The sequence below is a fragment of the Oncorhynchus clarkii genome, chromosome 3 (genome assembly GCF_045791955.1).
Source record: "Oncorhynchus clarkii lewisi isolate Uvic-CL-2024 chromosome 3, UVic_Ocla_1.0, whole genome shotgun sequence".
In the NCBI taxonomy this organism is placed as follows: Eukaryota; Metazoa; Chordata; class Actinopteri; order Salmoniformes; family Salmonidae; genus Oncorhynchus; species Oncorhynchus clarkii.
The window spans coordinates 16,023,704-16,036,346 of NC_092149.1; the positions used below are offsets into that span (position 1 = coordinate 16,023,704).

A 12,643-nucleotide genomic window follows, 5' to 3' on the forward strand; every position below is an offset into this window, starting at 1 on the left:
ACATATGGACTCTGTTTATTTGAGATTTTTCAAGTATTCACCCTTAGCCTTGATGACAGCATTGCACACTCTTGTCATTTTCTCATCCAGCTTCATGAGATAGTCACCTGGAATGCATTTCAATTAACAGGTGTGCCTTGTTGAACATTTGAATTTGGAATTTCTTTCCTTCTTAATGCGTATGAGCCTATCAGTTGTGTTGTGTTAAGGTAGGGGTGGTATACAGAAGATAGCCCTATTTGGTAAAAGACCAAGTCCATATTATGGCAAGAACAGCTCAAATAAGCAAAGAGAAATGACAATCCATAATTAGTTGAAGATATGAAGGTTAGTCAATCCGGAAAAAGTGCAATCACAAAAGCAATAAAGCGCTATGATGAAACTGCCTATCATGAGGACCGCCACAAGAAAGGAAGACCAAGAGTTACCACTGCTGCGAAGGATAAGGTCATTAGAGTTACCAGCCTCAGAAATTGCAGCCCAAATAAATGCTTCACAGGGTTCAAGTAACTGACACATCTCAACATCAACTGATCAGAGGAGACTGCATGCCTTCATTGTCGAATTGCTGCCAAGAAATTTGAAAGGACACCAATAAGAAGAAGAGACTTGCTTGGGCCAAGAAACACAAACAGGAGGATATCTGTCCTTGGTCTGATGAGTCCAAATTTGAGATTATTGGTTCCAACCGCCTTGTCTTTGTGAGACGCAGAGTAGGTGAACAGATGATCTCCACATGTGTGGTTCCCACCGTGAAGCATGGAGAAGGTGTGATGGTGCTTTGCTGGTGACACTGTCTGTGATTTATTTTGAATTCAAGGCACACTTAACCAGCATGGCTACCACAGCATTCTGCAGCGATATGCCATTCCATCTGGTTTGCGCTTAGTGGGACTATCATTTGTTTTTCAACAGGACGATGACCCAACACATCTCCAGGCTGTGTAAGGGCTATTTGACCAAGGAGGAAAGTGATGGAGTACTGCATCACATGACCTCGGCTCCACAATCACCCGACCTCAACCCAATTGAGATGGTTTGGGATGAGTTGGACCGCAGATTGAAAGAAAAGCAGCCAACAAGTGCTCAGCATATGTGGGAACTCATTCGAGACAGTTGGAAAAGCATTCCTCATGAAGCTGGTTGAGAGAATGCCAAGAGTGTGCAAAGCTGTCATAAAGGCAAAGGGTGGCTACTTTGAAGAATATAAAATCTATTTAGATTTTTTTAACACTTTTTTAGGTTACTACATGATTCCATATGTGTTATTTCATAGTTTTGATATCTTCTCTACTATTCTACAATGTAGAAAAGAGTAAGAATAAAGAAAAACCCTTGGATGAGTAGGTGGGTCCAAACTTTTGACAGGTACTGTGTTTATACAGTTTTACATGTCAAAAACTAAATATTTGTACATGGGTATGACTGGGTTGAAATGTAGACTAGATCCATTTTCAATTTTCTTGGACCATATATGTTACTTTATCATTCCAAGTAAAGCACATGAACACTTTTTATGAAAGATTTGATGAGACAGTATAATAACTGATTCTTTATTACATGGACAAATGATATTAAACGTTTGTTTCTTTCAGGATTGTGAATCAGTACTTAAAACATAATGATTGGTTAATGCACATAATCATGTAGGTCATTATCACATTCAAAGGCATTGAGAACACATATAGAAAACATCTCAGCAGAACAAGCAAATAAGTGCAATATACAGTGTTAATCTTTTACATTAGTGCAAACTCTAACTGAAACTGTAAGGCCGACTTGATTGTTCTTCACAAGGCATAACTAACTGTAATGTGATTATATTTACCATCATTGGTTATACCTGGATGTCTAATGAATTATAACATAGACTTAGGTCATTCAGTGTATAATCAAGGTTTAAAAGGCTGTTGATAGAGATGTGTAATCATGGGATAAAAGGCTATGGAATAGGACTGAATGATAGAAGTCTAAAGAGAATCCGTATTGACAGGTTTCTTAGTTGGAATATGGCAGTGGCCACCAACCCTGCTGACCTACATGGTGTACAACACTTAAATGATTCAGCTAATCAAGGTGATTCATTGACTAGCTAAATCATGTGTCTTACTGCTGGGCTGGAACAAAAGCCTGTACATCGTATAGCTCTCCAGGATCAGGGTTGGTGACTGCTGGCAGATGGTGAAGTCTGTCCTTTAGCGCCCTCTCTGGCAGATGTAGAAGCTGTACTGGTCACATGATGTGGAGCTCCAGCTTCTCTCAGGAGGATCCCTTCCTGTCAGTAACCCACAATCCCCTTGTCTGTTGGATCCTGACCAGTAACTACCAATGAAAGGAAAGGGAACAACAGCTCAGTACTGTCCATACTAAAATATTACACTTGTTTTCATTTCTGTATAACAAAGTCTGTTTGCCATCTTGAAGGCCAATAAACATCATCATCGGTTGTCTCACCTTTGTCCCAGTGCAGTGTTGTTGACCCAAACCCAGTTCCTGGTTCTCTGTCTCAGGCCGATCCAGTACATCAGGTTCCCCTTCTTCGTTAGAAAGGTCTGGGAGAATGCACAGTTTTTATTGGACTATTAGTAACCTTCGTCAATCCAACTGTTATGTATGGTTGTCATACAATGATGATAGCAACGGAACAGTGATTGTATGGTCACTGTTATACAAAGAAGAGAAACAAGAGGTAGAGAGGAGTAACAATTGTAGTAGAACCACCTGCACTGTTTTGTTTGTTATGACAGCCAGATCTGCCCCTCTCTTCTTACACTCGTCCCTGCTCTCATCCCAGTTCATTCTGTCTCTGGAGAGGAAGTAGCAGGAGCTCTCAAAGTGCAGCCAGCCTTCATCACACATGTGGCAGGCAGGGACTGGAGGAAAGGAGGGAAATTGCTCTTCAAGTACAACATGTAGTTCAGTTAATATATGTAGGTTCAATAATAATTATTAGCATTATTATTAGCATGGTATGAAGTCAAAGAGAAAACATTGTAGTGGTAAAATACATCTCAAAGCATTAGATCGATACATTGACAATATGTAGAGCGATATAGTTTAACAGGTTACATTGGACTCACCCTGGCTCTGTTGTTGGAAGTATTGTGCTTGGCATGTCTGCAGGCTGCACACCTCAGTGGACTGGAACCTCTCCTCTTTAGCCTCAATCCCTTTTTCAGTCACACTCCCCTTCTCTTTAGCCTCAATCCCCTTTTCAGTCCCATGACAGACTTGAGGCTGGAATGGAACTAGAGAATAATGAAGAAAGAAAGAATAAGAGAATGGAATCATATTACACATTTGTTTTGTTATTCCTTGCATAGAAGGCTGTTTAAACCAACATGCTGGATATTCTATCAAAATAAAATAAAACAATTTTATTTAACCAGGCAAGTCAGTTAAGAACAAATTCTTATTTACAATGACGGCCTAGGAACAGTGGGTTAACTGCCTTGTTCAAGGGCAGAACAACAGATGTTTACCTTGTCAGCTCGGGGAATTGATCTAGCAACTTTTTGGTTACTGGCCCAACGCTCTAACCACTAGGCTACCTGCCACCCCTAAAATGAGTATTGCCTGTTTCTAAATCACTATTCTAGAATAGAATGTCTATGATACTCACATTTGACACAGAGGATGATGATGACGAGCAGTAGAACCAGACAGATGACAGACAGTAGTAAACACACTGCGCGGTACAGACCAACGTTCCCCAGGACCTGCAGGTCTAGACAAGGAAAGAATAGTCTTAAGGGCCATCCACACCAAAGACGTTAACTATAACGATAACAATAACATTATAATAACATTATACACTGAGTGTACAAAGCATTAGGAACAACTTCCTAATATTGAGTTGGATCCCCCTCAATTGTCTCAAAGCTTAAAAACCTTTCAAAGCTGACAGACGTTTTGCACTGTTTCACTGTGGTTTTAGTCATCAATCTAGCAAGAGGTCAATATTTTATTAATGTAGTAGTGTTTCCCCCCCTAGATAGCTATGACCTTTGGCTTTCACCTGGAATTGTTTATTTATGTCTGAGAAAATAACACTTTTCAACCCATATGATCTAGTACACACTACAAGTATAATAAAACATATACAAATATGATAATATGATTTATTTATTTTTTGTGAATGAATAAGCCTTTTATATTTTATAATATGTCCATATATAGTTATAATCTGTTTTAGGAACATCTACCCAAAATATTTCACCTTCTTTATTACATTAATGATAGTCTAAATCTGTTAAATTTGTGAATGTCTAAATCAACATTTGGGCCATTTAAACAGCTTGCGTCTCTCCTATAGACAAGGGGAGAAGGGCCATGTAAAGGGCTCGATTTTGTCATTCTGAACACATGCAATGTATCTATCTGCCTCTGACATAAAATGTTTGACTTCTGACTTATAAATGATGGGAAATCAATAAAATAAGTCATGTAAGCATACATATGTTTTAAGTAATTCTAGTGCCCGATTTGGAAAGTGCAGGTGTTCCTAATGTTTTGTACACTGTGTATAAAAATGTATATATAACTTCAATAACCGCTCATAAGCCTTGCGTTTTGAATGCCAGTTCCATTTTGAAATAATAATAATCTAGCCTAGGCCATTTCGATCAGTAATGGGTATTTTCTCAACAGTTTACAAGGTTCCCAAAAGGCACATTAGCAGGCCAGTCAGAGTGTTTATTTATCCGGATGTATTGGCATTAACGTATACAGTACCTGTCAAAAGTTTGGACACACCTACTCATTCAAGGTTTTTTCTTTATTTGTACTATTTTCCACATTTTAGAATAGTGACCCAACACACCTCCAGCCAGAAAGTGCTCAGCATATGTGGGAACTCCTTCAAAACTGTTGGAAAAGCATTCCTCATGAAGCTGGCTGAGAGAATGCCAAGAGTGTGCAAAGCTGTCATCAAGGCAAAGGATGGCTACTTTGAAGAATCTCAAATATCAAATATATTTTGCTTTTTTGAAACCTTTTTTGGTTACTACATGATTCCATATGTGTTATTTCATAGTTGATGTCTTCACTATTATTCTACAATGTAGAAAATAGTCAAACATAAAGAAAAACCCTTGAATGAGAAGGTGTGTCCAAACTTTTGACTGGTACTGTACCATCGGAAAATATGGCCTTATAATGAATGATATGGGCTGTTTGTCATGGATCATCATTCTCCCAAGTCGTCCTATATCAGCAGTGGTGAAAAAAGTACTGAAATATCATACTTGAGTATAAAAGTAAAGATACCTTAACAGAAAATGACTCAATTAAAAGTGAAAGTTAATCCAGTAAAATACTACCTGAGTAAAAGTCGAATAGTATTTGGTTATAAACGTACTTAAGTATCGAATTAAAAGTATTAATAATGTCTAATTCCTTAAATTAATCAAACCAGACGGCACAATTTGTAATACATTTTTTATTTACGGATAGCCAGAGGCACACTCCAACATGAATTTACAAATGAAGCATTTGTGTTTAGGTAGTCCGCCAGATCAGAAGCAGTGGGATGACCCGGGATGTTCTCTTGATAAGTGCTTGACTTGGACCATTTCCTGTCAAAATGTAACGAGTACTTTTGGGTGTCACGAAAATGTACGAAGTAAAAAGTTAATTATTTTCTTAAGGTAAGTTTACTGTTCCCTCCTCTATGAGCAGCCTCACGCAGCTAGAACCAAGAACGCATTTTGAATTGTTTGTTGATGTTTTATCGTCAGAGGGACAGGGGAAAATCGCTCAGAAAGTGACCGCAAACGATAGATAGATCTCGTTATCCACTGCTTTTGTAGTTATCGTTGTAGTGTGAACGCCCCTGGTCACTTGAATTAGAACGATTTTAATTGTTTGATGTTATACTGTAGTTCGTTATAGGTATCGTTCTAGGATGGCCCTGGCTTTGTTATGTGGCATATGGCACAATCAGACATTTTAAAAGCAATCACTACGAGCAACAATTGAAATCCTGCTTACCTTTCCCTTGCTGCTTCTTCACTTCAACCGAAAACTTTGCGTTTGCCTGATCTGGTAATTTGACATTCCCTCCACTTCCTACAATACGGCAAAACTTGATATACATTGCTGCTGTTCCTGACCCACCGACTGCGACTGTAAAGTACTGTGAAGGCTAAATGCACTGTGGTTTTAAAAAACCTCCCTCTCCGTCTCTATAGCAACGTGCCCCTTTTAGATTTATAATTAATTCCTGTAACACAATACTCAGTCTGTCCCAAAATCCGTTTGCTGCTGCTGCTACTCTCTATCTCTGCTGTGTGTGTGATAGAGACAGAGTTCTGAACAACTGTCTGGGGAGATATCTAGTCCTTGGAGATATATCTAGTCCTTGGAGAGATATCTAGTCCTTGGAGAGATGTCCATTCAGCCGTGCTGTGTTTCTCAACAATAGATTGGGCTTCTGCTTGGAGGTCTGCTATTATCATGTCTCAGCCTTGATTGTGAGACAGACAAACAGGTCCTTTCCTGCCAGATGGCTTTCATTATGTTACAAGCTAGATAATATTCTCCCCTAAAACTAGACATTTTGGAACATTGACATTCTGTTTTTGTTATAACAATCTCACCTGTAACATGCAAACTGCAAGCTGCACTCCACACACAACATTAATAGTAGGCTAGACCAAGGAAATGTGTCATAATCAAAATTCGGAAATGGGAAAACGGTACTTTCACTGTAGTACTGACAATTATTTTTCTCACTCACACACAATCTTTCAGTCTCTCTATATTCCTCTTGTTCCTCTATTCTTCCTCTCTTGCGTATTAAAAGTAGAAATAATGTATTTCACTTTAATAGGACATTTTAGACCTCCATTTATTTAGGATTAGTTCAGACATATGTAATAATCATGTAATAATATTATAATTATAATAATATTTGGGGTTTAGGCCAGGCATCTGTAAAGCACTTTGTGACATTTTCTTATGTAAAAAAGGGATTTATAAAATGTATTTAATTGATCAAATTTGATGAATAATATAATAACTGTGCTGTAGCCACCTGTATCTGACGTACCTGGTCTGTCTTTGGCACAGGGCTGGCCAGGAGAAGCTTCAGCATAAATGTCCTCAGATGAACTCTTCAGTTTGGAGTAGACTGTAGATTCAGCTTCCTCGACTGACAGACATGCAGACACACAAATATGTGGAAGCTTAGGACCAAATTAATCATCTCAGAACACAACAAAAAACTCCAGAAAGTTACTTGTGTAGCAAGTCTCCCACACACAAACCAAATATGTCTATTTAAATTATCTCCCTTAGTCTCTATAGCTAGTGTCACTTGAATACAAAATAAACCATGTACTAAAGTTATCCCTCCTGTCATTTACAAGTTACACTTCCTCACTGATTTATATTTGGCTCATTCACTATTTTTTTTTCTTTTTATAAAAGATGATTTGTCATTCCCATTCGCCATTACTGAGTGTCAGCAATTTATGTGAATTGGGATATTTCTGGGAAATGAGACAAAATGAATTGCACAGTATATCCAAATGAAACATCTTAGAACTTCTGTAAAAGACAAATGTCTTACATTCACAACTTGAGATGGGATTGGGACAGTTTGTGAAGTGATATTGTGATGTGAAAACACACATGCGCACACAAACTTGCTTGAATAAAACATTTTTTTTTTAAATGACAAACTGCAGAACTAGCAAACCATGCATTTTTTATTTTATTTTCCACAAAAACTCATGATATTAATTTACAAAAAAATACAATTTGCATTAAATACAGATGACTGGCTGAGAAAAAAATATGGAAATCAAGAGCTTTCCACTTAACACTCTTCTTTTACTGAAATCTCTTTTTCACTCCCCCTATTACCAACCCCGTTATTTTTTAAATTCAGAATGGCTTACCATGGTTTAGAGTATACTGCCACAGAACATAATCACCCCAAAAATACTGACAAAATGTATAAAAACCTTACCCACTAACTGTCCTCCCCACCCTCTCTCCTCCCCACAGCCATCTCCTAAAGAGTTAAGAATAATAGTGGTGAAATATTACAAAGAGCTCTCTCCCATCTCCTCTCTTCATCTCCTGTCTTTCTCTCTCTTTCCTCTTTTTTGTCCCGTCTCAGGCACCGTAGACACTCTCGTTACTGTAGGTCATGTATAGGAACAGGTCCTCTTCATGGTGCTCCTGAGAGAGACCGGGGAGGACAGGGACAGGGAGGGAAATAAGGATTTAAATGGCAAAAGCAGAACTGTTGATAATAACTGAAGTATGTACACTGAATAAAACATGATATTGTAATTGTTTATAACATAGGCAAAACTCACGCAACACAATATCAATGTAATGGAGTTGTGTCACTGATAGTGAGGGAATGCCTGGCATCTGGATCTGGCGTTAGGGGGTCATGGGGGTAGGATACAAGGTTGTGTCAGTGTGCATGTGTGTTTACCTCATAGACAGCGGAGAGAGGAGAACTGGATGGGGGAAGGGAGTTGTTGACGAAAAAGAAGAGAGCCTCCTCAGGTCTCATAGACACACGCTGTCGGATCAGGAAGCACAGTTGACCCACTGAGAGAGAAAAATAGAGAGATGCTCAGGCAGAGACTTACAGAACAAAACTAACACATTATATAGACTTTAATTTCAAAAGAAGAGGAAGAGTGGCGCTATAGTGGAGAAAATAGGGAAGGTGGAGAGAAGGAAGAGAGGGAAGGGAAGAGGGTGAGAACAAGGTCATGAGTTGGGAAAGAGTTAATAATTGTGAGAAAGACAGACATCTCGTCAGTTTCACCTGTGAGGTCAGAGGGTACGAGGTACTTCTTCTTGTCCAGGTCAGGAGCTCTTGACCTGGCAGCCCTCTCCACAATGATCTGGTTTAGGAGGGAACACAGTACTTGGTCAGTAATTACACACTGCACCATCATGTCCCATTCAACTGGAGCCAAGAAACTTGGCATGTAACCTATCTGACCTTAATAATACCTTACTAGCTTCCTTTCCCTTCATCCTATGCCAGGATCACTTATCAGCTGATAAAAAGGATGGACAGGGTTTTTAGGCCCTGAAAATTCATTCACAATCACATGAGTGTGATGTCCTTTCAGATCAGTGGCCAATGGTCATAAGAGAAAATGGAGTTAAGGAGAGGAAGCTATTCAACACTACTGGCATTTATTCTGTTCACACTCACCGGTATCTTGTCAGGATGCTTGGCTCGCACCCTCTCACCCTCTGCCCTCCTCACCTCCAGTGGTACAGAGCGCTGGTACTGACTGTCCATCTACAGAGACACACAGGGACGGGTCAACAGTGGTTAACATTTGATAATACATCATATGCATGCACCGTTATCATTGCAACACCACTGTATCTGTATATTGTTGTTATTTGCAGTTGTGCATATAATAATGCCATATAAAATATGTTAATTGATGTTCTTAAAACAACACCTATTCTAATGTGTATAGTCAATTTAAAAGTAAAATATAGCCTAGCCAGCTCTGACTGTATGTGTGAAGACTGGAGCCACTTATCAGCTGTAAACACCACCCTGTCTTGATATGAAGGTACATATGACCATGATGACATAATGGATCAGGTACACAAAAGCAAACTCGTCAGGGAGAGTTAGATAGGCTATTTTATTAGGTCTTGACAACTCAATCATTTAAATAATGTATTGTATGTAGACGGGCCTACAATGTTTATAACGTTTCTCTATTTTCTTTCAACTTTATAAATGTGATATCCATATATAGTCTTATATTTTCTCTTGTTGGTAAACTAAATATTGAGATTAGATATGAAATTGTACAATTTAGTCTACATTACGTGAACACACTGGCTTGCTTTCTAGTGGATACATTAATTAGCTACACAGCTTATTTACAAACATCGTGTGATAGCCAAGGTAACGTTAGCTAAAAATGTATTATCATAATAGCTACAGTTTGAATTCTGCATAGCCCTGTTTCTATCACAGCCAACTACAGTAGCCTACTGTTGTGGTTTTTCAGACAATGGCAAGGTAGCCACGTCATTATTTACAGTTTTGGGCTTGGTCAGCTGAGTAGGCGAAGGTTAACGTCAGCTGCCTCCAATAGCTAGTTTATGTTGCAAGCGGATGTTATGACGAATCCTTATCGCTGGATGAAAAACGTATTCACAATGGCATCCAAAAGAGAGCCAATACCTGCCAACAAATCTTTCGAAGCCAATTAGATATTTTTTGCGAGATTGAGGAATATGCTGCACGATGTCAAAGCGAAGACAAGGAATATTAAACAGTCAAGACACTCACCTTCTTTGGAAAAACGTAATAAAAACAAATATAAGTGAAAATTCCACACCGATCTTTCCCACCGACTCTTCACGTAACCAACGCTATCATATAATGAGTACGACGAACAGTACTTTTGTATTAAATTATTTAAACGAAATATATTCTTAAATAGCCGACTGTTCTAACTAGCTAGCTACTTCTTGACCCAGAAACAACAACAAATACAGTCACGCCCAATTTGAGTTATTTAGACCAACGAACGTCCTTCGTGTTGATGGACAACGTTTTTAACCACTCGGGCAGAGTTGGGGGACGGTGTTCATGTTTGTTTACAATGCTCCCATTGGAGTAATAGTGCTGTTTCCCGCCTCCCTGACTCGGTTTTTGCTTGAATTACGTTTTAGTCAACCAATTAAATTGTTGAAAAACTGGGCCAGGAGCTGTTTCCTCTACGTGCCAGACGAGGCATTCAACTTGTCCTGTAAAAAGTACACCTTAAGTCAGAGCTGTAAACGGATCCAAGCGAACTCTTTCAGTGGAAATGGAGTCCCTAGAGAAAGCAAGATGGTTGTCAGGAGTAGTGCAGTATTATCATAAGGAGACGTATACTTGGAATACGGCGGAGGAATGGAGGGAAAAAGAGAGGGAGAGGAGGGTGAGCTTGAGTCGGATAAAAATGGTGGGGAAAAGGGAGATTGTTTGTTAAAGAATGGTAGAAAGTGTAAGCAGAGGGAGCTGAAGACAGGAGGAGAAATTGAAGTGAATGAGGGTGAAGTATCGGAGGTTGTAGGTGTGGTGAAGTTATCAGAGACCGAAGTATGCACAAAGGATCAGGAAAAAGAGGAGTTTGGGACAGGAGTGAAGTTTATGGAAAAAGTGGACTCTTTCCTTTTGGCAGATCCATGTGTGGTTTAACAGTGGTTGAAAAAAAGAGTTGGGTAATGTGGAATCGGTGAGGGTAACCAGAAGTGGTCTAGTGATAATTGTTTGTGTTTCTGTTGGTCAGAGGGGAAATGCGCTCGGAATAAAACAAATGAGAGCAAGAAAAGTGAATTGTTTAACTCTCAAGAAAAGGGCACCAATGAAAGGAGTGATTCCTGGGGTAGCAGTAAATGTAAAAGTTGACCAGCTGAGGGGAAAGATTTCCGGTGTGTGTGATGCTCGTCATTTGATGCGACGCAGACAGGCTGGCAAGAGTGGGGAAACAGAGTCATTGTCTGTTCTTTTGAACACCTTGAAAAGGTGAAGTTAGTTATCCTGTGCAAGCGTATGTGCCTAATACATTACAATGTTACAGGTGTCAAGTTTATGGGCATGTGGCAGCAGTGTGTAGGAGGGAGGGTCCAAGTGTAACGGATGTGAAACGGCTAGCTTAGTTAGCGTGGGCGCTAAATAGCGTTTCAATCAGTGACGTCACTTGCTCTGAGACCTTGAAGTAGTAGTTCCCCTTGCTCTGCAAGGGCCGCGGATTTTGTGGAGCGATGGGTAACGATGCTTCGAGGGTGACTGTTGTTGATGTGTGCAGAAGGTCCCTGGTTCGGGCGAGGGGACGGTCTAAAGTTATACTGGTACACAAGGTGTGGAAAAATGAGCCTAAGGGCATGAGACAAAGGAATGTGTAGCATTGGGGAAAGTAGTGGTATGTGTTAATTGTAGGGGAATCAGAAATGTCCCATGCGGTAGAGGCAGGTTGAGGTTTCCAGGGTTAGAGTAGTGCAGAAGTTGTCATATGCTGAGGCAGTGAAGAAAGTAGAGGAAGATGGGTCAAGGGGGAGGAGTGGTGAGAGTACTAGAGATATACCAGTACAGGGGATAGACCAAAAAGTTAAATACATTTCAGTAAGATTGGATTTTTAGCATTTATAGCAATGGTTATCAACTGTACTGCAGGGATGTAATGTAAATCACAGAAAATTGAGGTTGTGGTGGCAGCTGCAGAGAGGTAATTGGGTGTGTAAGGTTTGACATCAGAAGAGTTACAGGATGTGTTAAGTGGTAATGCCCCATCCTTTCATGACGATGGCATGAGGTAGGAATTAATACATGTAATTAGTGGAGTAGGTGGGTGTCAATTTTATTTGATATAATTTTGAAATTAGTGCACTGTTAGTGAGTGTAGTGTTGGAAAAAAAAGCAACACAATAAGACTGAGGTATGGAGATGTTGTGTATTCCCACAACCAATCAGGAAGTGGGTGGTTCTGTCTTCTTTACCGTCGTGGCTCTGCTGGTGGACGATAATGACCTCAGTCTTCTCCAGGGACAGGTCATCTGGTTGGTGGGCAACGAAGGCTCGGATGCACTGCGTCTGTGTGAAGTCTGAGTGGCAGAAAGGGTCAGAGGTCAAATACAGCAG

General features: G+C 39.7%; 2 protein-coding genes across 2 annotated transcripts; both read right to left on the minus strand.

Moving 5' to 3' along the window:
- Positions 1-1,539: 1,539 nt before the first annotated feature.
- Positions 1,540-6,422, minus strand: LOC139389437 (CD209 antigen-like protein E). Its single transcript, XM_071136197.1, has 6 exons — positions 5,992-6,422; positions 3,623-3,727; positions 3,081-3,248; positions 2,722-2,873; positions 2,455-2,552; positions 1,540-2,322 (listed from the first exon to the last, which is right to left on the minus strand). Exons 1-6 carry the CDS (start codon positions 6,095-6,097, stop codon positions 2,196-2,198), a joined length of 756 nt encoding a protein of 251 aa, XP_070992298.1. The 5' UTR covers positions 6,098-6,422; the 3' UTR covers positions 1,540-2,195.
- A 1,272-nt stretch (positions 6,423-7,694) lies between these two features.
- Positions 7,695-10,555, minus strand: LOC139389444 (gamma-aminobutyric acid receptor-associated protein-like 1). The gene is made up of 5 exons (XM_071136209.1): positions 10,307-10,555; positions 9,197-9,286; positions 8,798-8,876; positions 8,456-8,574; positions 7,695-8,190 (listed from the first exon to the last, which is right to left on the minus strand). Exons 2-5 carry the CDS (start codon positions 9,284-9,286, stop codon positions 8,125-8,127), a joined length of 354 nt encoding a protein of 117 aa, XP_070992310.1. The 5' UTR covers positions 10,307-10,555; the 3' UTR covers positions 7,695-8,124.
- Positions 10,556-12,643: the final 2,088 nt, after the last annotated feature.

What these genes read in the sequence shown, in the direction of transcription:
- LOC139389444 (XM_071136209.1), bottom strand. Translation starts at nt 9,286, where the DNA reads ATGGACAGTCAGTACCAGCGCTCTGTACCACTGGAGGTGAGGAGGGCA. An exon ending in AGCATCCTGACAAGATACCG is followed by an intron (nt 8,877 to 9,196) that starts GTGAGTGTGAAC and finishes CTCCTAAACCAG; the next exon opens with ATCATTGTGGAGAGGGCTGC. An exon ending in CGTACCCTCTGACCTCACAG is followed by an intron (nt 8,575 to 8,797) that starts GTGAAACTGACG and finishes TTTCTCTCTCAG; the next exon opens with TGGGTCAACTGTGCTTCCTG.
- LOC139389437 (XM_071136197.1), bottom strand. Translation starts at nt 6,097, where the DNA reads ATGTATATCAAGTTTTGCCGTATTGTAGGAAGTGGAGGGAATGTCAAA. An exon ending in CATCATCCTCTGTGTCAAAT is followed by an intron (nt 3,249 to 3,622) that starts GTGAGTATCATA and finishes ATTATTCTCTAG; the next exon opens with TTCCATTCCAGCCTCAAGTC. An exon ending in TAACAAACAAAACAGTGCAG is followed by an intron (nt 2,553 to 2,721) that starts GTGGTTCTACTA and finishes GCATTCTCCCAG; the next exon opens with ACCTTTCTAACGAAGAAGGG.